The 26438-nt window shown below is 44.1% G+C and overlaps 1 protein-coding gene across 2 annotated transcripts in view; it reads right to left on the bottom strand.

Annotated features, from left to right (window-relative positions):
- INTU (inturned planar cell polarity protein) overlaps positions 1-26438 on the bottom strand; it is a 91855-nt gene that overhangs the window by 55529 nt on the left and 9888 nt on the right. For both annotated transcript variants that reach the window (XR_002100884.1, XM_019534026.1), the window contains exons 2-3: positions 25261-25850; positions 6442-6527 (exon numbers count right to left, since the gene is read on the bottom strand). Coding sequence is in view for 1 of the 2 variants with exons in the window: in XM_019534026.1 (XP_019389571.1) it covers positions 6442-6527; positions 25261-25850 (676 nt within the window). In the remaining variant the exon portion in view is untranslated. The remainder of the gene's footprint in view (positions 1-6441; positions 6528-25260; positions 25851-26438) is intronic.

The raw sequence follows: 26438 nt of genomic DNA, 5'->3' as shown, positions 1-26438 counted from the left end.
GCAAAGTACCCATTTAATAGGTTGGCTTTTTCCTGGGCATTGGTTGTCAGTTGCCCCATCTGGTTCAGCAGGAGTCCAACGTTGCCCTTGGTTTTCCTCCAACTCCCCACATATGTGAAAAAGGACTTTTTATTGTCCTTGATGCTCGAAGCTAGTTGGAGTTCAGTTGCAGCCTTTGCTTTCCTGGTTTGCTCCTTGCAGGACCAGACCAGTGCAGAGTAATCCTCCTTGGAGGTGAATCCTGTCTTCCATTCTTTGTAGGCTTTTCTATTTAGCCTTAGGAGGTCTGCTAGGTCCCTGGAGAGCCGGGGGGGCTGCTGTGCCCTCTTGCTGCCTTTCCTCCAAGATGGAATAGACTTAGCTTGTGCACTGAGGATCGCTCCCTTGGGGACCAACCACTCTTCTTGAACTCCCCTCTCCCTGGGGTCATGGTCCTTTAGGGCCTCACTGAGAAGCCTCATGAGCTTGTCAAAGTCGGCTTTTCTGAAGTCAAGGACTTCCGTGTTGCTGACTGACTTGCCAGCTTTACAGCAGATGGTGAAGGTGATCAACTTGTGGTCGCTGTTGCTCAGCTTCCCATTGATCACTATGTCACCGATTAGGTCATCCCCAGTAGCCACTACCAGGTCGAGCAGCGCTTTGCCTCTTGTTGGCCCATAGACTTCTTGAGTCAGGTAGAGGTCATCCATGCATGAGAGGAAGCTTTGCGACCGCTTGGATGTTGCTGAGTGATCCTCCCAGGAGACGTTCGGGTAATTGAAGTCATCCATGAGAACCATGGTCCTTGAGCATGCGGCCTCAGCCAGTTCCCGGGCAAACTCCTGGTTAAGCTCAGGACTTTGGGTGGGAGGTCTGTAGTAGACTCCCACCGTTGTGTCCCCTGTGCCGTGTTCCCCATAGATTTTAACCCAGAGGGTCTCCAGTCGTCTACCCTGGTTGCCGATATCAGCTTGCAGGGACATGTAGCTTTCCTTAACATAGAGAGCTACACCCCCAACCCTTTTATCTACACGATCCCTCCTGCACAGGGTATTGCCATCTATACCCAAGGTCTAGTCATGGGTAGAGTCCCACCAGGTCTCTGTTATCCCTATGACATCATAATTATTTGCAATGAGCAGGAGGACAAGCTCCTCCTGCTTATTCCCCAAGTTCCTGGCATTTGTGTACAGGCAGGCAAGTGTCCCCTTGGGGGGTCTTGCCTTGCCCACAGATTGTACCAGGGCTGGGGCAAGGGAGAGAGAAGTGGGCAGATCTGAACAGGATGAGGTTCAACAAGGACAAGTGCAGAGTGCTGCACCTGGGGAGAGGGAACCAGTATTATGGTTAAAGGTTCCCTCTCAGCAGCACAGAGGCAGAGAGGGATCTTGGAATCAGGACTGAATCCAGGATGAATATGAGTCGCCAATGCGATGAAGCAACAGGCAGAGCCAACCGCACCCTGTCATGCATCAACAGGGGCATTACTAACAGGTCCAGAGAGGTCTTGCTCCCCCTCTATGCAGCCCTGGTCAGGCCGCAGCTGGAGTACTGTGTCCAGTTCTGGGCGCTGCACTTCAGGAGGGATGTGGAGAACCTGGAGAGGGTCCAGAGGGCCAGTCCTATGAGGAGAGGCTGAGGGACCTGAATCTCCTCAGTCTCTGCAAGAGGAGACTGAGGGGGGAACTTGTGGCTGCCTACAACCTTATCAAGGGCCACCAGCAGGGACTTGGGGAAAGTCTGTTCACCAGGGCCCCCCTTGGAGTCACCAGGAACAGTGTCCACAAGCTGAGGGAGGATAGGTTTAGGTTAGGACGAGCTACTTCACTGGTGGCCAGAGCCTGAAATAGGTTTCTCAGAGAGGTGGTGCTCTCACCTTGCCTGGAAATCTTCAAGAGGAGACTAGATAGGTACCTGGCTGGTGTCTTATGACCCCTCCCACCCCTAGTGCTCCTTCCTGCCCATGACTAGATGATCTGTCTAGGTCCCTTCCGACTCACTGATTCTATGATTCCAAGGGTGGGCTCCCTTAAGTGCCTTGGCCCGCTGGCTTTGCAAGGGTTGCTCAGTGGGCCAGCAGTGGCAGTAATCCCCCTGTCCCTCAACAGGCTTAGTTTAAAGCCCAGTGAAGCGGGTCAGCCAGTCTGGCTGAGAAGAGCCTCCTCCCCAGGGGAGAGAGGTGGAAACCATCTCTTCCCAGCAGCCTCTCACTGCCTCTCTCACCAAAAAGCGGGCTGTGGTCATGGAAGCCAAAGCCTTCCTGATGACACCAGCGCCACAGTCTTTGGTTGACTATGAGGATCCTCCTCTCCCTCCTCAGCCCATAGCCTGAGACTGGGAGGATCAACAAGAACACCACCTGTGTCCCCAGACCCTTTAGCCCTGCTCCCAATTCCTTGTAGCACCTCATGATCCAGCTGGGAGCACTCCGAGGCATGTCATTGGTGCCCACATGAATAAGGAGCATAGGATAGTGGTCTGTGGGCTGGAGGAGCTTAGGGATCTTCTCCGCAACGTCCTGGATGTGGGCCCCTGGGAAGCAGCAGACTTCTCAGACTAAGGGGTCGGGGCGGTAGATTGCCCCCTCAGGATGGAGTCTCCCACGACAAACACCTTAGTTTTAACTTGGGGACAGCGGGGGCTATAGCTGCAGTTCAGCCTGTGTTGTCTGTGGGAGCTGGCAACTCACCAGGCTGTACTGGAGCAGGAAGAGGTGTGTACCTGTTGCTAAGCTCCGGCAGTGCAGGGGCCTTGGTGCAGCGGGCCTTAGGGCCCTTGACCACCTTAGTCCATGCACCTGACTGGACAGACTGGGAGGTCCGAGTCCTCCTTTGTCCTGGAGGGAGATGGTGGTCTACCCTCCAGCTCCCAGGGGAGAAGGGCCTGGCAGTAGGAGTCAGTCTCCTGCTCACAGTCCCTGATGGCATGCAGTCTCTGGACTGTGTCCCGGAGTTCCTCCAGCTGGCGCGCCAGAGACCCCAGTAGGGAGCAGACCCCGCAAGGGGAGATGGCCATGCTTCCGGGCCCCAGAGCCCGAAAAAGGGACAGGCAGCCTGCGCAGCCGAGAGTCAGAGGCTCAGTCTACATGGAGCCCGGAACCATGGGCTCCATCTGGGTGACGGTCTCTGAGGTGCCCAAGGAGGGGCCGCAGAGCCCAGGGGGACCCTCGGGGTGCGTCGCGTCCCCATCTGTGTCATGCCTCAGGTAGGCTGGCTATGGCTGGGACTGTCTACCCTGGGGGGTTCGCAGGCAGGGTCTCGGGCCCTCCCACGCACCCTCCTGCGCGAACTCCGTGCTAACTCACGCACCAGCAGACAAGCGCGCCTGGTTGTGCAGCCTGTTCATGTGGCTCTGGTCGCCTGGCTCCCTGAGGGCGAAGTAGGGGCCTGGGTGGGGGTTGACCCGGCCTGGCTCCATGCAGCTGCCTCCTCCCACTCAGAGAGGGGTTAACCCCTTTCCACCACAGGCCCTGTGCTGGGGGTCGGCGGGAGGCTCCACGGATGCCGGGGGGTCTCTTGGGAGCTTCAGGGAGCGGGGGCATGGCGGGCTTTCACCCGTGTGTCCCTCGCCGTTCCGGAGACTAACTGGGGCTTTTTTTGCTGTTGGCAGGCCCTTTTAAACTGTGTGCATGCGCAGTGGGCCCGCCGTCAGTGAAAGCTGCTCTTGGGCAAGGGGGAGCCCTGCCCGGGATTTGGGGGCCCTGCCCTACTGGAGGGGGACTGGTGAGTACCCCCTCCTACCTTTCTCTCTCCCTGGGGAGCTGGGTGAAGTAGGGGCCTGGGCGGGGCTTGACCCGGCCTGGCTCCATGCAGCCGCCTCCTCCCACTCAGAGAGGGGTTAACCCCTTCCCACCACGGGCCCCGCTTGCCTCCGGCTGTGCTGGGGGTTGGTGGGATGCTCCACAGCTGCTGGGGGGTGTCTGGGGGGCTTCAGGGGAGCAGGGGCCCAGAGGGCTTTCACTTGTGGGTCTCTTGCCGCTCCGGAGCCTAACTCAGGGCTCCCAGCCCCTCCTTCTCCTTAGGCTCCCTGCCTGGCTTGGGATCTTCTTGGTCCCCTGATGCCTCAACACTAGGCCTCAATCCCCTGCCCAACACTGGGATTCAATCCCCTTGCCCCAGAAGCTTCACACCCAGCTCCTTCATGGGCGCAGGGTCCCACGCCCCTGGATCCTCACACCTAGCTCCTTCCTACACCTCAGGACTTGCTGTGAACCTGGGCTCTGACTCAGGTACCTTCACATGACCTGGGCCCTGCCTCAGGCCTCATTGTAAGCCTAGACCCTTGCTTTGGCTTTGGGGTTTGCCCTCCCAACCTTTCTCCTCCTGCAAGGTTGCAGGAGCTGAGGCTTTCTGGAGCACCAAACTCACCCTTCACTGGGGAGGCACAGGTGTGGTATTTCCTGAGGACTGCCCCGCCACCATACCATCCAAACCCAGTAGGGTGTAGTTTTATGTCATGCCCCAGGATCAGGAACCTCCAGCCATCCCCATAGTTTCTGTCCTGTACCTCCAAGATGTTACATGAGCAGCAGGGAGATGTTCTCCCTTTAGCTGCTAGAAGCAAACTACTGGCTCTACAGCTCAGAGTCTGCTTTTATCCCAAACAGCTGGGCCCTGTTCCCAATCAGGTAGTTGTGCCTGATTGGGAGTGCAACCACCTGAAGGTTGCTCTGCTGCATGCCCATGCTCCTGCATGTAACAGAGCACAACCTGTGCTCTGTTACAGATGGGCATTATAGTTACCTTTTTCCAACCATCTGGGACCTCTCCTAATCACCATGAGTATTCAAAAATAATGGCCAGTGGCTCTCCAATCACATCATCCAACTCTTTCAGCACCCTCAAGTACAACCCATCCATCCCCATTAACTTGTATACATGCAGCTTTCCTAAATAGTCCCTATCCTGTTCTTTTGCCACTGAGGGCTGCTCACCTCCTCCCCAAACTGTACTGCCAGGTACAGTTGTCTGGAAGTTGACCTCCCAGTCTGGAAGTTGACAATACTCTCTTATTGTGGGTGGTGTCACACGGTAGGGCAAGTCCAAAACCAGGCTGATCCTCATTTGCGGGAGCAACATGAATTATATTAATACTGGGACTATTCTAAATGTCCATAGTAAAGAATAGTCATAGGATCAAGGAAGCACATATGAAAGCTTTAAGCTTTTTATTCTTGACCTATGCAGGTCAGCCTTGCCCCAGGCCCCAACCCTGCATAAGGGCACTTATTTATCCATTGATTGAAAGAGAGATGCACCATAATACAGAGCACATGGAATCAAATGTTTGTGTATTTTCCACTAGAAAAGCAAACCATCCAAAAGGCAAAAATCTACATTAGACCATGTATGGAACACTATAGTGTATAAGCTAAATATAGCAAATATATAATAAAGAACATTAAAAAATTGGCAGAATATAAACATATCAGAAAAGTTGGAAAAGTTGGAGCTGTCAGTGACTCAAGTGTGTACAACATTTAACAGATAATTTTTATTTTATGCAAAAAAGAATGACTGAAGATGATATTGAATCATCAGCAATGCATGTTTTTTCAGGGGAAGTGGCATATATCAGTTTACTAGCAGGAAGCTTATCCAGGTTTGTAAGAACACAAAATGAACTACTTCTACACTGTTGAGAGCACGAGGCTGTACATCAGAGGTCAGAGAGTCTATCTGTTCTTTTCCCAGTTGTAAAATATACTTACATCATTTGGATTCCAGGGTGCTCAATCTGCTAGCAGAGTAAAGATACTGATAGAAGAATGGATTGGAACCTCTTTGGAATCCAAGATCTCTATTGGTTTCTTCATCTAAAAGCTGTTATCATCTTTAATAGTGCTATTTGTGAGTTTGGGGGAGTTTCTTTTATTTTTATCCTTGTAACTTTATAGCCACCATTTATATTGACAAAACAAATCTTTAATTTTTCTATATACGTGTCTATACATATAATAATCTTTATTATAAGACTATCCTAAGATTCACATTGTAATTTAGAAGTTCTTTGACATTCATTCCTTATCATAAATATTTCCATTCTACTTACTAGTTAGCCACAATCTCTCACCACAAAACATTTTCTAGTTCACTCCTCCATTCTTAGTAAGCTTCCAATATTTTCTCTTACCCTTGCTTTTCAAAGACCATCAACCATAGTTTCTCTATTCTAGTTATCCACTATGATCAAGATATCACAACAGGATTGTGTTTTTGGAGGGTTGGGGGAGAGGGAGATATTTTTTTTTAAAAGAGAGATTACTATTCAGACCTAGAATCCTCAAAATGATCATAAACTTGGATCTTTCCACACAGCTAATATTTACATCTGGTTAAGAGTTACCACATGCAAAAAAAGTCCCTGTCTCCAGCAGAGAGGATAAAACCAATACAGCTGGTATGGGAGAAGGAAAGTTCATAATAAAAAACACAGTATACTTTAAAAATGTAAGTACTATACCTGCATAGGATCTGGAATGCAAGATAAAACTCTTTCTATATTTTCAGAATTCACATCAACGTCATTTACAGCAATAAGGGCATCTCCTGGAGGCAAAAAAACCATAGAAGTAACAGATTTAAGAAGGTATGTGCAGACGTAATACACAATTCAACATGTTCTTTCAAAATTGAAAATGGCACCCAAAGCTCTAAGATCTTAGATCTAACCTGAGACAACTATAGATACCTCATTCCAACACCAATAGTATCAAAGTCTTTGAAAAAAATTTGAAATAAAGTAATTCAAAGCATAGAGGTTAATGCAAGTCAGGATAATCACTGTGGAATTGCTAAAAATGTATTGTACCAGATCAGCCTGACATACCTCTTTGGTAACAGGCATTTAGGGAAAGAAAACGTGACACACAATCTATTCAGGATTCACTATAACTTCTGGTCGGGTATCTTATATAGGAAATTAATTAAAAGTGGCAAAGATGGGGAAAAAATACAAGAATTGCAGGTTCAGTAAGGGACTGGGCAATGGGGAAAAAACAATCATTGTTCTTAAAAGAAAATAACTGGATTGGAGGGAAGATGCTAACAGTTCTGAAAGGATCAGTCTTGGAACCAATCTTATTTAATATTTTCATTTATGATCTTACCACAAAAATTATGGATGCACTAATGAAATTTTCTGACACAAAGGTTGGAAGCAGCAGTAGTATAAAAGAAAAATGGAGAAGCAGAAATGGAATGAAATTTAATAGTACAAAGTGCACTGATAAATATTTACTTGGGGGCTCATCAGCTGAAAACGACAGGGGAGGAGAAAGGTATGTGTTAATCATCTTGAGTGTGAGCCACTTTCTTTTTTAAAGCAAGTTTTCCTTTCATTAGTTGATATAACAATTAAACATGTTACTTTACAAAGAAATACAGTTTTTACAGTAGATTTGGTATATGTTTCCTAGGTACACAAACTGTGTGTGCACGTATGCAATATAGCTTAACATATATGGATTGTTAGAAATCCTACATTTCAGTACGTTATAAAATGGTGAAATACATATTATTCACTAAATTAACTTTTTTCTGTTATTTATATCAAGCTGCATGAAGATGGCAACCTGAATTTAAGAAACACAAAACCAACACTTCAAATTTATTAAACAAAACTTTAATGTTTAAATACAGAAACTTTTTAAAAAAATCAAAACATGGTGCTCATTTACAACTGGTTGGGCACAGCTACACATGACATTAGAAGGCAGCAGTAAACTGCAGAGCTTACTGATCCACAGTTTATAGTTCCCGGGAAGCTCCCAGGGGCGCAATTTACATGTGCACCTTGACTGCAGCACATTGAGCTGCACTGCATCAACCCCAGCTGGCAGGTGGTCCAGGGAGTTGCAGAGGGGCTGGCTGGGGCACGAGGGTGTTTCAGCATGGGACTAGGCAGCAGGCAATCCCAGCACTGAAGTACCCGTGTGCCCCAGCCAGCCAATCAGTGTCTACTCATGAGTTGCTGTACACAAAAAAAACTCTACAGGGTAGGACTTGTAAATACAAGTCCTACCTTGCTGCAGAGTTTATTAATTTTGTGCCTCCTAACAGAGGCAGACATGTAGATGCTGACATGTTTATTACATACTTAATTAGTCAATTGTACAGTAAATGTCTTGTGTAGACGTGCCCACTAATTTATTAAATACAGTAAAACCACAGTTACCTGGCATCACCGAGGTAAGGAGATTGCTGGTTATGGAAAAACTCCAGTTATCTGAAATAACCCGGCAGGGTTTCTGATAACGTGGAGCTCTATGTGGGGGAGGGGAGGGAGTAGCAGCAGCCACACGCAGAGCAGCAGCAGCTGCAGGGTGCAGCACGGAGTGGTGGCAGAGTTGCACTCAGCACAGGGCAGTGGATACAGAGTGGCAGCAGCACAGCCGCCACCGCGTGCAAGCTTTCTCCCCCACCACGTCTGTCCAGCGGAGTGGGTGGTGGGGGGCTTGTGGCAGTGGCGACATGCAGACCAACGGCAGCTGCCGTATGTTAGCTTTCCCCCACCCCCTCCCCCTTCCAGCTAACTGGCTGGAAATTCCAGTTAGTAAAGTATTCCAGCTATTTAAATGCCGAATAGCATAGATTTTACTATATTGGTATTAACTGTTGCAGTATTAGAAGTATGAACCATGGTTAGTCAATTGAATCAGGTATTTCAGATCACCCTGGAGCAAATTATTTAAAATGCCTAGGTGAAAGTCATTTAAGCTTAAGTTCCCACTTGCCTAATTCTCTTTAAAATGAAGCTTTTTTTTTTTTTTTTTTTAACCTAGGCAGTTCTGAAATGTTTTACCCCATTTCTCTCAAGGTTTTAGAATTCACAAATCTCCTCTTCCTCCCCATTTTTATTCATTAACTGCAAGAGAAAAAACAAGCTTTCCTGCTTTTTTTTCAAATCCCTATTGATTTCTCAGCTTTGCATGAACCAGCCCAAATGAAGAAAATATTCTTTCTTTCTGTACCTGCAGAAGAGGCTACTGCTGGTAAAAGCTGATTCACCATTTCAGCAAACTCTGGTTCCAGGTGCTTTGCTTGTAACGTCCACCATTCAGTGGTACAATTTTCTTGAAAATACCCTCAGCAAACATGTTCTGCTTCAATGGTTCACCTCTAGCTCTGAAATCTATTATGTTTAGCATAACTAATGAGTGATTACTAGGTGCCTATGTCATAGCAGCCTTTTCCTTTTTGGCAATTAGGCATCTACCCCGGTATTTTGTAATAAGACTATTGACTAGAAAATGAGGTGGAGTAAGTACTTGATCCACCTGCTTCTTAACTACCTGCAATTACATGCTTAGAGTTTAAGCTCTTCCAAAAATGCAACAGCACCTGCAATACAGTAGCAATCTTTCTGTAGTTTATCCAAGGTGACAGATATAGGGTTAGTATATTCATAGTATCTTCTATATTTCCCTTTAATCCAATGTTACTACTCTAGCCGTGATACTTCCATTGATTTTGTCATGATTTTCTTCACAGATGTTCACCAGGATAGCCCACTTCTTAATAAATAGCTCAAAACAGTCAACCACTGAATTCCATCATACACCTTGGGGGAGAATTAGATCAGATCCCCCAAGATCTGCTTCCCTGTACATATGTGAAGGGACCAAAATGTCCATTTAACTTAAGTATCAAGAACGCTTCAGAAACAACAGGTTGGTAGTTACTCAGCAGATGGTTGTTCTACCGTGAAATGAAGAATAAGACTCCATTGCGGGTACAGAATTATAAGTATTCATAATTTGAAAATAATCAGAGCTTGGATGAAATAAAACATGAGTTTGATACCGTACAGGTTGGCTCAGCAGATAATCTGATCAAAGAGTACACATGACAGTTTCTGTTAGAGTCGGAGGCCAGCTTCTAACAACTGTGATATTGTTGCCGATTCTTTGCATCCAGTAGTATAGACCTTAAAACCCTTGCAGGTTCAAGCCCCTAATACATGAAATACTGAAGCCCCTAACACATGAACTATCATGCCATATTTCTGAAGCTTTACCTCAGAATTTAGATATTTTCCCCCTCATGGTTAGAAAAAAAATCAGTGTTCAATTCCAGAAGTTTCAATAAAAGCGAAATGACTCAACATATTGCTTTATTTAAATGATTTTAATAGAGTATACTAAATCTATACCATAGCCTGTGTTGTATTAAATCCAAATGTCATTTTAAAATATATTTTTTAAAAGGAAAACTTAAATTTTAAAGTCCCATTTAAATTTTAAAACGTCTCATTTAAAAGTGCAGTTTTTAATTTTTTAAAATATTTTTTTTTTTATCTACCCTGGCATCACCCAAATACTCAAACCATTGTGAAGATCTAGTCTAACATTTCTATCAATAATTAAACCAGCAATTAATTCTAGCATTCAACCCTATGGCTACTAGTTGAACCAGAAGTTCTCTTTTAGGGAATTACCAAAATGTCCATTCCAAAACCAGATGGCCCATCAAGGTAGCATGGCTTAGGTACCCGAATTGCAGTAACAAACAGCATACAAGGACTGATGTGGCTAGCATCATACTGTCTTTGACTCCTTAGCCCAAATGATTAAGTACCTATTTATAGCTGGGTTGCCTGGGGATAGTCTTTAGTGCAAGTTTGACCTCACCCCTCTAGATTAAAAGCAAAACACTGTTGCTACTCTGCCACCATGCTCCTTCAAAGAGATGTGCTTCAATTAAAACTGTTTTTTTCCTTTCTATTTAAGGTTTATAAATGATAGTGGGTTTTCCATCTCCTATTTAAACTGTCCCAAAGGCTTCTGTAAGCCTTGATAGGGCATGGATTTGTGCAGCCATCGATCAGTATATATAGAAATTATTAGGGGTGCACAATAGAGATTTTTTTGGCCTATACCAAAGAGTAATTTTTAACGAGCCATATCAGCTGATACTGATCAATTGTCGATATGCAGGAGCACAGCCCAGCAGCATGGAGAGCAGCATCCGGCTGATAAGTCTGTTATGGGGGAACGGGTGTGGTGGGGGGCAGTTAGAAGCCCCTCGCTGAGGGAGGGAGTGGGGCTGGAGCTGTGGCAGGGGCAGGCACTGCTCAGCTGGGGCAGGACATGGTATGGAGCTGTGGCTCATCTGAGGAGTGCGGGGGAGGGCAGCTCCTGTTGCTGTGCACACCCTGGGAGGGCATGGGAGGTGTTTGCCCCCCAGATCTGTGCACAGGGCAAGGGCGGGCTGCCACTGCAGGCTGGGCCAGGGGCAGCGCTAGACTCTTCTGGAGGGTTGGGCCAGGCTGCTCTCAGAGCAGACAGCAATGGTGCTGCTACCAGGGGGTGGGGGGGAGAATTTTGGGGTGCCTGTAGGCCACCCCTTATAATCCTCCTCCCAGCACCACTGCCTCCTGCCCCAAACACAGCCTTGGCCCAGTCCACTTCGCTGGAAAGAACCCAGCACCACCACCAGCCCCAGCTCGCCATAGCAGCCCACACTAGCTTCATGCACAGATCCAGGGGGCACACACTTCACCATGACCTCGTGCAGCAGCAGGAGCTGCCCCCCCTCCCTATAACCTCTGAATGAGTTGCTTGCGGCTCTGTCCCATGCCCCACCTCAGCTGTGCAGCACCCACGCCCCTTCCTTCCCCCATGCCCCTTCTCCTACAGACAGACTTACCAGCCAGACGCTGCTCTCCACACTGCTGGGATGTGCTCCTGGCAACCTGTGTATTGTGCTGCAGCTGCGCACCTGCACATGGTATTTATCAGTGACATTATGGCCACATCAGCCAAAAACACCAATTGCCAATGTCAATTTTCCTTTTATCAGTGTCAATATGATATGGGACCAATGTATTGGTGCACCTCTAAAAATTATACAGATGCCTATTATCATTAATCAGAGTAAGCCTCAGTGTGCACATCTACACTTGCAATTAATGCAAAGCCGTAAACTCTGGGGCTTGTCATACTGGAGTTTATTGCTCCCAGGCAGGCTGTTTGCATGTGTGCCTGGGACCACAGCACACTGAGAGAAGTTGGCGCAGCCCTGGCTAGCAGGGAGCCTGGAAGTCAGCCTGCCTCCCCGGGGCTGCCCCCCCAGCTCAACAATGCTGTAGAGGGGCTCCTGCACTGAAGCACCCTCATGCCCTAGCCAACCACATGAGCATCTACATATGCAGAGCTGGGGAGTAAAAAATTCTGCAGCAGGATGGTACTTTTATTTATAAGTACTACCCTGCTGTGGAGTTTATTAGTTTACTCCAGCCTAACAGCCCTGAACGTAGAGACGTTGAGACATTTACTGTGGAGCTAATTAGTTAACTGCTCAATAAACATCTCATGGAGATGCACCCAGTAACAGCTTGAGCCATAGATCTTTATGACTAGAAAGCAAACCATACACGACCTAAGCAGAAATGCTGGGAAAAGACAGAAGTGGCCAGCTTCTAGGCACCTCAGAAAGTCAATGAAGAGGAAAACAATACATAAGATAGTAACAGAACACGAAAACAAAGGTCCAAGTGTCCTAGTATTACAGGTCCCCCAGTCTGGTGGAAGCGTCGCAATGTCTGGTGAAAATAGGATGTGAATGACATCATCTAAACATGTTTAGTGATTGCTGGAACTAGAAAATGTATGTTGTAAACATAAGCTGTTTTGATTAACGTATAAAAGGGGTCTGGGAATCCTGAATACTTTACAGTTTGATAGGGGCCATATTTTATGCTGATGCCTTGCCTCGTAAATAAGCCTCGCTGGCATTGGGTCTGGTGCTATTGTTTGGTTGTTTGTGAACAATAAAACCCAAAAGTCTTTGTTACTAAGAACTAGAGCCTGGGGTCTTTTTATTGCAACTAACGAGGTCATTAAAATTAGTAATAGTGGCATAGTATCATCAATGGTATTCTGATGGAGAACGACTAAAACTATCCAAATGGAGGGTGCCCGACATAACTGGTACTACTCCACCCCTGGTCACACCACACATGACAGGAGTCTGACACTGGTGACTGACTGGAGTCCACTGACAACAGCTTGCTAATCTCTCTTAACATATGTACCTTACTTTCAGTTCATTGACATTTTTTCCCCCCCAAATAGGTACAGCTTCAGTCTCATTTTCTTTCCATACTATAGGAAACTAGTTTGAGTAGATTATAGTTTGCTTGGTTGAATGCTCCTTCCGCAAAAACTGAAGGAAAGCTAAATGGGAGAAATAAGTTTCTCATTTAATTTTCAAAGTGATTGACTCCACTGTCATTCTTTTCTTCTTGTGGAAATAAACAAAAAATCTGAAGTGCTGCTCTTAAAGAGTTAACTGAAAAGCAAGAGCAAGTTTACTTGGATCCAAAACAAACTCTTTTCTGAAGTACAAAGACTACTTCAAAAAAGTTCATGCAAACCACCTGCAAAAAATAAACTGTTGCCCATCAAGTGAGTACAGCATATGGGTCTTCTGTTAATGAAAACTATTAATAGCTCCCTTTGAGAAAGAGAATTGCCTACTAAAAGGTAGTTAGATCTTCTTTATAGAGATGAAAAACTAGTGTACACAGCTAGCAGCTTTCTTCAGTTATGTATTTTTCTTCAGAACACATCTGAAATAGATTAAGTTCCTGCCGGACAGTTCTTCTCTTTTTAAAGTGTTGTTTAATCCAATCTTCCCTTCTTAGCATCTTCATTAGGAAGGATGGCATGAACCAATAGTAATGGCCCTCTGCCTCTTTCATTTAGCAGTGCAGCTTGAAACTTAATTAATACATAAAGCACTACACCACTTCTTTGATCTCTCCTTGGCAGAGGAGATCAGTGCTGCAAAGCAGAATTCCCTGTATGCCTCAGCCACCAGAGGTTCCCAAGAACAGCAAACAGGAAGGAGAGCGCTTGCTGGTTGTCACTCCTAATATGTAAGGCAGGAGTGGGCAATGGATTTCAGCTAGTGGGCCATTTAGTGAATTTTAGTGAGCTGTGGAGGCCTTCACTCACACAAAATCTTTCAGAAGATACCATTTGAACAAATCATAGATAAAAACAAATCATAAACTAAAATTAAATTATAGACGTTCGAATTTTATTTAAAAAAATATTGTGTGCCCCAATTTGTTTTTTTGAGTAGTGTATATAAAGGTGATTGAATAATAGCTCCAAATAAAGTCTTACTTGACACCAAACTTTGGGGCAAAGCATCCACACCTGAAGACAGGAGGATGATCCAGGCTGACCTGGACAGGCTCAGCAAATGGGCGGACAAGAACCTGATGGTGTTTAACACTGAAAAATGCAAGGGTCTCCACCTTGGGACAAAAAACCTGCAGCATCCTTATAGGCTAAGCAGTGCTATGCTGGCTAGCACTATGGAAGAAAGGGACTTGGGTGTTCACCATTGACCACAAGATGAACATGAGCCTCCAATGCGATGCTACGGCTAGTAAAGTGACCAAAACACTGGCTTGCATCCATAGATGCTTCTCAAGCAAATCCCAGGACGTCATTCTCCTGTTGTACTCAGCCTTGATGAGGCCACAGCTGGAGTACTGTGTCCAGTTTTGGGCTTCACAATTCAAAAAGGATGTGGAGAAGCTTGAGAGAGTCCAGAGAAGAGCCACGCACATGATCAGAGGTCAGGAAAACTGACCTTATGGTGACAGGCTGAGAGCTATGGGGCTCTTTAGCCTGGAAAAGCGCAGGCTCAGGGGTGATCTGATGGCCACCTATAAGTTTATCAGGGGTGACCACCAGGATCTGGGGGAACGTTTGTTCACCAGAGCAACCCAAGGGATGACAAGGTTGAATGGTTATAAACTACTGCAAGACTGTTTCAGGCTGAACATAAGGAAGAATTTCTTTACTGTCCAAGCCCACAAGGTCTGGAATAGCCTGCCATCAGAGGTGGTTCAAGCACCTACATTGAACACCTTGAAGAGAAAATCGGATGCTTATCTTGCTGGGATCCTATAACCCCAGCTGACTTCCTGCCCCTTGGGTGGGGGGCTGGACTCAACCCTCTGAGGTCCCTTCCAGCCCTAATGTCTATGAAGTCTATATTATGCATTGGGGGGGTGTGCATGTGAGGAGGGGGAAGGGAGCGTGTGTGGGTTGGGGTGGTGTTTGGAGGGTAGGTGTGCATGTGGTGGGGGGGAAGGAGGGAGGGAGGGGTTGCCCATGTGCTAGGTCCCAGAAGCTGGCTGGGGTGGGGTGGGGGTAAAGACATGAGAGCAGGAGGTACATGCAGCAGAGCTCATCCAACCGGGGCAGTACAGGTGCGATTACCCCCCACCCTCCATTCAGCCAATAGCAGCCCTCACAGTGTTCCACATGGGCTAAGCCCCTGCTCCCACCCAGGGCAGCCCATGCCCCACCTGCCCATGCCCACCAGACAGCACTTCACCAGCCCCAGCCACCGTGCACAGTTTCCCAGTGGGGCTGCTGCCACAGCCCTCCAAGTACTGCTCACCTCCCCCTACTTCCAGTGGCTCCTCCTCCTCCTGCACCTGTTGCACTGCTCAGGACAGCAGGTAACGTAGGGAAGCCATGGCAACATGTGCTAAATAGCAGATGGGCAGCTGCTGTCCCCACATATGAGGCTTCAGCTCCAGCTCCCAGCTACCTTCCATCACTTGGCTGCCCTGAACAACAAGCAATAACCTGCAGGCAGCCAAGTAGGTGGAAGGAAACCAGAAGCTGGAGCCCCACATGCTGAGGCAGGAGCCACTCTGCAGCAGCTTCCACCCCAACCCTCCTAGCTGGATATCTGCAGCACAACACATGTCCCCATGGCTTCCCTGCATTACCTGACATCTGGAATGGCATAGCAGGAGGAGGACAAGAAGCTGCTGAAGTCAGGGAGAGTTGAGCAATACCCAAGCAGCTGTAGCTATGTCAAGGAGTCCTGCAGGGAAGCTGTGTGCTCTCGCTGGGGCCACAGGCTTTCAATAGGCAAGAGTGGGGCCTGGTCCCATGCGGAACAATGCAGGGGCAGCCGTGGGCAGATGCAATCAATTGGAGAGGGTCTGCCCTTGGGTCAGATCCAAGGTGTTGGTTAGCCAGATCTGGCCAGTGGGCTATATTTTGCCCACTGGTGATGTAGAGGGTTGGCCAAATCATTGAAGGATGCTAGAGGACCACCAAAATGTGGACATGTCTTCAATTGTGCATGCTTCAACTTTTGCTGTCTGCAGCACTCCAAACACCATCTGAAGTGCTTCATATGCAAGTCTGCCCATGGCCTTAGGGCTGCCAGGTACAAGGTCACAATACTATTACTGTTACCACATTTTAAAGATGATGAAATAGTGAGTGGCTAAGTTACTTTTCCACCAAAGAGTGCACCTAAGAGCTGCAGATCTCAGGAGTTTCATGACTGCAAATGAGTTGTTCAGTCAGTATCAATACAGAGATTATGAACAAGCAATATTAAGTGGCTATGTTAAAGAAGTTTGGGGTTTTTTGTGGATTAGTACAATAATTAATTTTGTTCATTACTTCAATTACGTATGCTTTAAGTTTAAAACTGTTAAAAACTAAAGAAGTGAAACTTACTGCTGGGAAGACAGCAGTCAAGTCTTTTTTAAAGTTCCAAGAGAGAAGGGTCAAACCAGTTGTACACATTTTTGTGGGAATGTAGTAAACACCTTAACACTTAAGAAAGGAAAGCTTTTGTGCCATACCATTAGATGTATAATTTTCAAGGAACAGATAACTTCTAACTACTTTTTAAAAGGCAGTATTTACATGCAATAGACTCAACATGTATCATCATTTGATACCTAAACTCTTCATGTATTTAAAACTTTAATTCTAGTGGTAAATATTTATTCTATTCAAGATGTAAAAATGGACGTGCATGCTATAAATAGAGCACCTTTCCAAGAGGCTTAGCTACAGCAATTCCACAGGTGGTCTTCATTTTGTTAGAGAATGCTTTATCATCTTAGAGAACTACCCAAAAAGAATTCCTGAAGGTGCACTCTTCCAGTAAATGCACAGAGAAGCTTAACTAAAAAGGTCTGACATGTTAGGAAAGGATTATTGGAAAAGAAGGAGCACTGCCCAAGATTACAAATTCTAGCAAGAATGTGTAATTTAGAAAATATGGCGAACATTTCTTGACTAGAATATCACCTTGAAATATGGCAATTTAAAAACAAAACAAAGAAAAACCCACAACAGTTAAGAGATTTCCACCCCTTTGTCCATCCTACAATAACAATTCAACATAAATTTGATTAATTAGTTTAGGTTCTTTGATACTAGGTGGGCTCTTCTAGGTTTCTGCAATTACCATTTGATAATAAAGGCATTATGTTCATTTAAAGACGAGGGCTTAATGGAGTTGAACTTAAATCTGCTCCTACTGAATTTAAGCTAAATCAGAATAAAGACTGCCAATGTATTATTTTGCAACCGCTTAACCTGGCTTAAAAACAAAAAACTGTTAAATTGATGAAAAGCTGCAAGCCACGCGTTTCCCTCATGGTTCCCAATGTGTATTCCATTACCCCCAGCTGGGCTTCAGGTGTAAATGAGCATATTATTTTAGGAAAGTAAGGCTGTACAGATGATACAGCGTACTGACGTTTTTAATCATTTTGATTATGCACAGGTGAGTGAGTGTGTGTGGGGGGGAGGAGGAAATCTCGGTCATTTCTAGAGAATTGATAAATATAAACTCAAACAGCCATAGAGCAGACAAATTCAGTGGAAATATTCCATTGTTTCCCTAGTTCTGAAAAACATAGCTAGATTTTTCTTTCCGTAGCAACATGTATTGAAGTCAAGTTGTTTTGGTCTTGCACGTTTCTAACACAAGTTGCCTCAGATCTCTAAATCCAAGAGGAAACTACTATTCGAAAATGTTTACTTATTTAGATTCTTAAGAGTATTAAAGGTGTTTCTTCCATACCTCCCAAATCTAAGAATGAGCCATCTTTTTACAACATCAGGCGCAAGTTAATCTAAGATTCAGAAAAAATATGTCCTTTTAAAAAAGGTACACCTGTAGTAACACTGTCTAACATGCAAAACTTCTTTTTTTCTAAGGAATCATGTCAGTGACAAGTGCAATGGAAAGTGAATACTCTCACAGAAGGAAAGTCTTCTGCACTTCATTATTCTGATGGAAGAGGACATATAGGACTTTTGCTTGAAGACTTGACTTTAATAGCCTTCTCAGTTCCACTAAGTCACTTGTGAAAGAAATTTAAAAGCAACATTCACACTCTTGTTCAAATAAATGCCAAAAAACCCCAACCAAGCCATCATGCATATATTTCATTAAAAAAAACCCAAAAAGCAAATCTACTGCTTGGCTCTATATTTTAGAGCAGTGGTGTAGTACTTCTATCTTGAGCTCCCATCATCTTTTCCAGTACACGCAGTCTTTTCTCTGTGGAATTACCTCCAAGTGCTTTGGATTTTGGGGCTATTCCTTTCACAAGAATTTTAGCCAGGCGTTAATGCTGTGACTGATGGAAGAACATATTGACCTCGCATGGAAATATCTTCATTTATCTTCATGAGACAGCTATTGCTTTAAGAAATACTGTGTAACAGATGTTTTTTATTATTTTTTTTACTACTTGCCCCTCTATCAATAACAGCACGTCTGTGAATGGGTAAAAATGTATAAAACCATAAAAAGAAAAGGTAAGGTATTATACACAACACTGGAGATGGACATCTCCACCAACGTAGCTCATGCTACATTCCCCCCCACCCCTTCAAATTTAAGAAGTAAAAATTGTTCCCTAAGCAACGATAGATTTTTTTTTTCTACAAAGACATCTGTACTACAATGCTCAAGTAGGTCTTGGGAACTGAGAAGTTCTGTACATAAATCTCATTCAATTGGAGGAACAGGAAACAGAATATGCTATTTTGTTTTTATCACAAGCCTGTCATTAGAAGCCAATTTTCTTGGATCTGTGCATTTATTTTGATGGACCTACCATTTATCTAACAAATAAAAAATGGAAGAAGAAAACTTCAGCAGTAGAAAAGAGAAGTTACACAGCTCATAAAAAGGTAAAATATTCACACACATACTGAACAGACAGTTAAAAAAAAATCTGATCATATTCAAAAGTTCCAAGTTACATCATTGCTGAAATATTTGCAGAATTTGCTCAATTCACAAATTTTAAAATAAAAGCTCGGCTCTGAAAAGTTAAGATTTGCAGTGAGGTTTGCACTTCACTGAACTTAAATGTTCAGCTGCTTCAATTATTTTTGGTCTGGATTCCTTTTGGGCCCTTCACATCTTGAGAAAGATGAAAGACTTTGGTTTCCCAGTTTGTAATAGAGACTCTCAATCTGCATCTCTGGTAAAGAATTTTTTTTTTAAAAGGACAACTCCTACACTTGAGCAACAGTCTTCAACATAAACTCAGTTATTTCATCACCCAACAGTAGAGAAGAACTAAATGTATATGTTGATATAGCATAATAGCTAGGATGAATATATTAATTGAAAATGACACTGAACAGATCCTAAGTTGAGAATGTGGTTAAGAATTTCTAGGAGTGTGTAATAAAGTAGAACTTTGGTGTAACATGTATTCATTAAAAAAATAATTTGGGCAAGGGAAAACAATTTAGCTACAGTACAAGGATTTGCTATAGTACAATCTTGCTATAGAACAAGAGGTTACAAGGATGTAAAATGGACACTGCTACAAAGCAATCATCTGGCTGCAAATAACTTTGAACATAATAAAGACCAATTGTATTCAGAGCAAGACATTTTAATTTTTTGGGGCCAATGAAAAAAGTTATTTAAAAACCAATTTAGCATTGTGAAGTATGATCTACCTGAACAAGTTAATTTTTTTTAAAATGTCTTTGTAGTGAGCAGCTTAATCCCAGAGCTAATTTGTACCTTTCACCATGCTATAGTATCCCTGAAAAAAACCAACCAAAACCAAAAAACCCTCAAAAATAAATCAGTTGATTTTCAAGTAACAGAATTACTGCACTTCTCATACTGTCAGAGCAACAGTTACATTATACATGCCTTTTAAACTATAATAGCCATTAGGAATTACATGCCAATGCCCCTGTGCTATATACTGCCTCTAGGGGTGAGGGGTTGCAAGCCTTTCACGAGTGGCAGGCCACTTTAGTGGAATTAAATCCAAAGGTAGGCTGCTGTCTCAGCCTTCAAACCATAGGTTGCTGCCCCTTGTCTTAAGGGGCTGTTGCTATTATAGGTAGTGTCATCTAACCAACAATAGCTAAAAGATTCCCAGGGGAAATGTTGTTGGTAAGCAGCTGTTCTCTTGCCAGGTGTTGCTATGGATGGGTGTGGACTGAAATTGCAAGAGAATCTATGGATGCATCTACACATGCATTTAAGTGCCACTAAATTTAATGTGCATTAAGCTAATACATGTTAAGCCATTTTTGGCAGGTGTCTACATGTGCAGACTTGGGACTAAAGTTAGTCCCAAGTCCTTACAGCCCTGCCATGTGCCCCTGTGGCCACTGGAGGGAGCTCCAGCCTCCAGCCACATGCCTGCCAGCACGCACCTGACAGACATGTTGCAGCCAGAGCCAGCTACCAGAGCCTGACAGCCATCTGGGAAACCACCCCAGGCACCGAAGCAAAAGGGTGCCAACAGGCGACTCAATGTTTTGTTATGAATATTACAAAAAATTTTGGCCGATTTTAAATGCCACGTGCATGTGTGCAGCTACAGCATGCATTCAGTCAGCTGGGGAGCTTGGAGAGCCCTGCCTGGCTGATGAGTCTGTTGTCGGGGGGGAAACTATAATATACAACATGCCCCAAGATGGTTGGTCACGAGTACAAATTGAAGTGCTGGACATCAAAGTGTTCCTGTACAGAAAGAAAATTATCAGATGCTTGCTTCCCAAGGTTACTACAAAATAGGCAGTAGCATCACATGCTGTAAAATTATTAAAAATAAAATAAAAAGGTATATAGGTATATGAAGGTATTGCTCCGCAAACCCCAATTAGCAAGGTCAAAGAGGCTTTAACAATAAAGTATGGCAGGCACCATATTATTGATTTACCCAGCTATCAGAATTTAAACAACTATTCAACCCCTGCATGCATGTCAAATGAACTTGGACTTCTCTCTTATATACACCCTCCTGAAGATATGCTCAATTTAAAAAAATGGTTTTCTAGAAGTATCTTAAACTTTTTAAGATAATATAATAGATAACTTAATATTTATATTCTATTGCTTCATGTCAGTACCATATATGTATCTAAACTAGAAGATGGGGTAATCAGCAGAACTATACTTCATTTTGAAAATCAGATTTTTGGTGTACACCCATCAAGCTTCACTATCTTGCCCTTGCATGCACAATACAGTAACGTTAAACCAGATGGCTTTTTGACAGGAACAGTCAAGCTAAAATATTTTAGTGTAAGACATTTTTAATGAAATATTTGGGTTTTTAATTACATACCTTTATGCCAGATGCACTGAAATACAAGCACTTAATTTATGCAAAAAACCCCATTGCTAGAAACCACATTCTGATTTCAGGAGTACCCAATGTTCACAATAGCTATATAATCTGAAAGTATTTTTATATGGAAATTACGTATTTTCATACCACTTGGCACCACATGTAGCTCATTTTCCCAGTTCAAAGTAGAATGATTGTAGTATACTTTAACATATTTGCTTCCAACATGAAAAAAGAAGGTAATATTGGTTAAAGACAGTTTAGGGCAGATTAAAATATCAGAGGATATAATTTACAGCTGAAATCATCTTTCTTAAAGGAAGAGAAAAATTATTTCCCCATGACCCCTCCAAGAATACCTAAGAATCAAGAACTCGGGAGCTGTAACGAATGTAGTGCTGCTACACTTTTGCAGTAGTTTGCATGAAAAAAGCCCACCTATTAAGGAGGTAATAACCTCCCGAGGCCAATATTTTGCTACACAAGTGCGACTCCATAACCAATCTTGTAGATGATCCCATTTACAAGACAGGGGGAAAAAAGCAGCACTTGGGACCAGTGTGGTCAAAGCAAAGAAGGTCTTGCTGCATGCATAGTAAGGCATATTTACAAACCATTGGTTAATATAACCTAAGCATACAAACTGGGAACTGATATAATTGAAGAGCAGGCCAAAGATTTTTCTTCTTTTCCTTGCCTCACATTTCTGTATTAATCATTTATTTTATATTATAAAACTTGAGGATCATCCATTTTTGCTTTGAGAAACTTACTCAATACTGTTGCACCCAATGTCAACTACGCATTTAAAAAAAAAAAGGGGGCAAATCATGCTTTGACTAAAGATTTGGACTTTCAAAATGCTGAAAAATTTCAGGACTTGTTCCAAACTTTGCAACAACTTAGAAAATCCCACCCAAACTTACCTCTTTCCTCTATTCTCCCACTGAACAGTTTGTAAGTTAAGCTATCAGTAGTAATTTACAGATGTAAGAGTAGGGTTACCATATTTCCAGGTCCACACCTGTGGGGGGGGGGGACGGACAGGGAGAGTGACCCCTGTGCATTCTGTTGCCCCATATTGACAAGTCACATATACCCTGAGCCCTGCTGCTGCTCCTCACTCCAGACCCACTGACCCCAGCCCTGCCAGTGCCCTTCAATCCCAAGCCGCAATACCCTGTGTGGCAGGAAGCCACCTTTGTTTCTCCCCAAAATCTCTGTGCTGTGACAATTAGATTAGGATGGGCCCAGCAGAGGAGACGCATCTTTACCCTATCTCTTTAGGTAACCTGAGCTGGCTACATTCCTGAGGGAGGGGGGAAACCTGCTCCCTCTGCCTACATGACTGGTATCAGCTACCTGGGTGAGTGGCATCTATCTACCTGGTGGTCTAGAGTCTACCTGGCAACTAGTGATGTATTTCAAATTGGCTGGCCAACAGCCAAAAGGCGCTGGCCTCCACTGGACCAGGTGAATGAGGTTACAAGGGCTGTATAAGTTAAGACTGCCCAGGAGGAGAGGGCAGCCACCATGCGGGGGACTCAGACTTAGAGAGGAGTTTACCATCTGAAACTGGCTCTCTCCCCCATAACTCAAGAGCAAGGAACAGCCTGCCTCCAGAGGGAATCTCCAGCAGCCTCTGGATGATGCTTGCGAGTAAGCTACTCGAGATCTGGTTAGATATCTAGCTGGCAGTAACTCAGATGTGTGATCAAAAGGCTACCTCAGCCAGACTGTTTTGCTCTATGGGATTTCTAAGTTCTCCTTTGTGACCAGTGTAGGAGACTTATTGAAGGGTGGGTCTAAATTATGCCTAAGAGGCCCCTTAGGTCTGCGGACTAAGGGAGACTTTCCTTTTTGGCCCCCAATTTGGGGAAGTGCCCCAAGTGCCTGTACTGGGTCGAGTACCCGTCGGACTATTAGGCCTGTGTTTCCCTGAGGGCACAGGGCCGAGAGTCCCTTCTCTGGGTGGTGGCAGCTTACATTACCCCCAGGCTAGCGAGTGTGCTCCAGAAAGGGGGTCAGCCAGACGTGAGGTACCCATAGGGAGGCAGTCAGAGCCTGGAAGGTGGTCGGGCGCAATGAAGTGGGTGGCTCAATGCAGGAGTGCCCCCTACTGGCCTGCTACACCCCACCCCTTGCTGCTGCCCCTCTCTCCTGACCCACAGCCACACAGTGCTGCCAGTGCCCTGAACACCCAACCCACAGTCACCCCTCCTGTCCCCCGTGCCCTGATCCACAGCCCTGTGCCCCTCCCAGCCCTGCCAGTGCCCTTCACTCCTGACTTGCAGACCCCTGCCCCTGCCAGCCCTGCTGCCCAAGCAGCTCCCATATTCTGTGCACATCATCTCTCTCTCTCATTGCCGGGGAAACACATGAACCCCGGCAGCCAGTCAACTTGCCTGCTTCTCCCCGCCCCAAGCAGCCAGCCTGGGAGAGCAGAAAACCCAGACATTTGCTCTTATTTTAAAAACCTGCCTGGATGCAGCACGGGGGCCCAAAAAAAGAGGACGTGTCCGGGAAAACCCAGACATATGGTAACTCTATGTAACAGGAGACTTGATGCAGGACACAGCCACTTTTATAACAGGGATCCTGGTTTTCGCTGATAAAAACAAAAACTCCCAAATATTGACTTAAAAAAATAAACCAAATTCCACATTTTTCTGTAACGAAAATGAAACACCACTAATAAATATATGTATTAGTAAAGTTAATAAATTTCTTGTAAAGTCGATAAGTATTAGTGGTGTTTCATTTTCAGCATAGAAAAAAAATAACCCCAAATCCATGTTTTAAGTCAGAAAATTTGGGAGTTTTTGTTTCTTTTTTTAAAAAAAAGCAGTGAAAACCTGGATCCCTGATTATAATATATTTGGAATCTTTATACTTATAGACTATATTTGTTCTTCAGTGTTTTAGGAAACTCAGTTTCCATCAAGGTCTCGTTGAAACTGGTCTCTGACTCATCTTCTCCCCATGACCTTCCCCTGATCTGCATTCTTCCCTCACCAATTTAGTTTCACATACACATTGCAAAGCTTTATACCCTGAAGAATACAATAACTAGTAAACTGGATTAATTCTCTTATCCATGATGCCATGTTATATAGTGAGAAAGCCCTGAACTGCCTTTATGTTTCCTTATGGTTATTTATTTATGCTGTGTAGGTTTTTAAATTGTAGCAGTCACCTCCATCTTACTGGAGGCAAGATGCAGGTGAGTATGTTATTGAAAAGTAAACAAGGCAGGGACTTAAAAAGTGTACCAGCTGCTCTGAGATAATAACTGAGTGGGTGCCTGTTGTTAGCCTGAGATAGGTTAAAGCTAACTTGCAGGAGTTTACCCCGAGTGGTAAGACATTGTAGGGTAGCTATCATTTACTGTGAAAGAATAGAGTCCCAGGTTGTTAACCCACAACTGTCAGACTCTCAAGTTCTTGCCCTTATTTAACCTCACAGTAACCTACTAGGTTATATTTAAGTATTTATAAAATATATAGGTAATATTTAAAAACCCTGCTCGTACCCTTCCATGCCTTCTTGTGGAATATCAAGCAACATGACTACATATCATATGTTCTCAAAGTCAAAGTTACTTGGTAAAGCCATCTGGCAGATACATGCACCACATTCAGTAAAATTTGCATTATGTGATGTCCGAAAGACAAGCAACTCTGTTTATCTGAGAAAGGTCTTTAAATTAGAGGTTTATTTAAAAAAAAAAAAAGTAAGTTAAGCTTCAAGACTACTACCTACTGGAGGTATTTGTTAGTCTATATCTTGCATATTTTTAAGAGTAAATTAGAGATCTCATTGATTTCAAAAGGCATCAGGCAGGGTTATCTGGTTACTTACCAATCAAGATTTGACCAGTTTTCATTGCTGAACTGCCCGGAACTAAGCCATGTACTACTAACTTCTCTTCACTGATCCCCTTGATGCTTTTGTCCTGCCCTTGTTTTTCAGCTCTTCGAGTACTCCATGAGGACTGATGAACAATACCTACTAATGTCTCCAGAAGCCTGAGTTGCTCTCTTCCCCCATCGGTGTAAGATAGTTTTTTTGGATTCACGTAAACACACACATCTTTGTATTTTTGCTGGACCATGACTCCCATCTTCTGAGTGGATTGGTGTTTCAGTATAGAGGTTGGTCCAGATGAATGCCCATTACATCCATTATTCCCTTTCTTACCAGAAGGCTTTGGTAAAAGGCTTTTCTTTTTTAAAATTTTGGTAAATTTCTTCAGTCTAGGTTCATACTTTCGTTCTTTTCGTGATCCCTCTTGAATAATCTCAGCTTCGTTTTCACGAAACCTGACATGGTTCACTGCATGTGCCTCAGATCTGTCCTGGATCAGAGCTTCTTCTTCATCTTCACTAAGCTCCAAATAAAACAGCTCCCCATTTTTCTGCACGCTGTCCAGCCATTCAGGCTCAAGGTCACTGTGAAAGAGAGGAACACAACAAATGACAAGGCAGTACAGTACAGATAAGGCAGACTGCTATGTCAGCTACACTCTTCTACTCCAACAGAGTGGGGGGTGGAAAGGAATAAAAAATGCCTCTTGGAATTGCAAAGCCTCAGTAGGCTAGTTTATAGGAAAAATAAAAGCCCTTACAGAGAAAAGAAAGACCTATTTCAGAATCTGGAATGGTTGTCCATAGTGTCTCACTATTCAGCCACTGCAAAAGCATCATTCATGGAGGCCAGTTTCATTTAACTGTTCCTTTCACAGCCACATCTGAGTAAGTAACCATAAACATAAGACTGAAAAGGTTTTCTTTTCCCTCAAATAAGAACAACATCTTGCTCGTTCTCTCCCAAGTTTCTCTCATATGCTTTTTGGAAAAAGAATTGTACTCCAAGCCTGTTGGAAGGCAGGATTAGAATTCATGATGAACTTGATACATTGAAAAAAAATTTTTTTTTTTTAAAAAGAGACACAAGTGCAAACTACTGCTCTTAAGAACTAAAAAAAAAACCCCAAGCAAAATATAAAATGAAGATTAACTGGCTAGGCAGCAACACTG

The sequence above is a fragment of the Crocodylus porosus genome, unplaced genomic scaffold (assembly GCF_001723895.1).
Source record: "Crocodylus porosus isolate Cpor-Errol unplaced genomic scaffold, CroPor_comp1, whole genome shotgun sequence".
Lineage (NCBI taxonomy): Eukaryota > Metazoa > Chordata > Crocodylia > Crocodylidae > Crocodylus > Crocodylus porosus.
Note: the sequence above shows the minus strand (reverse complement) of the source record. Positions and strands in the feature narration are given on the sequence as shown.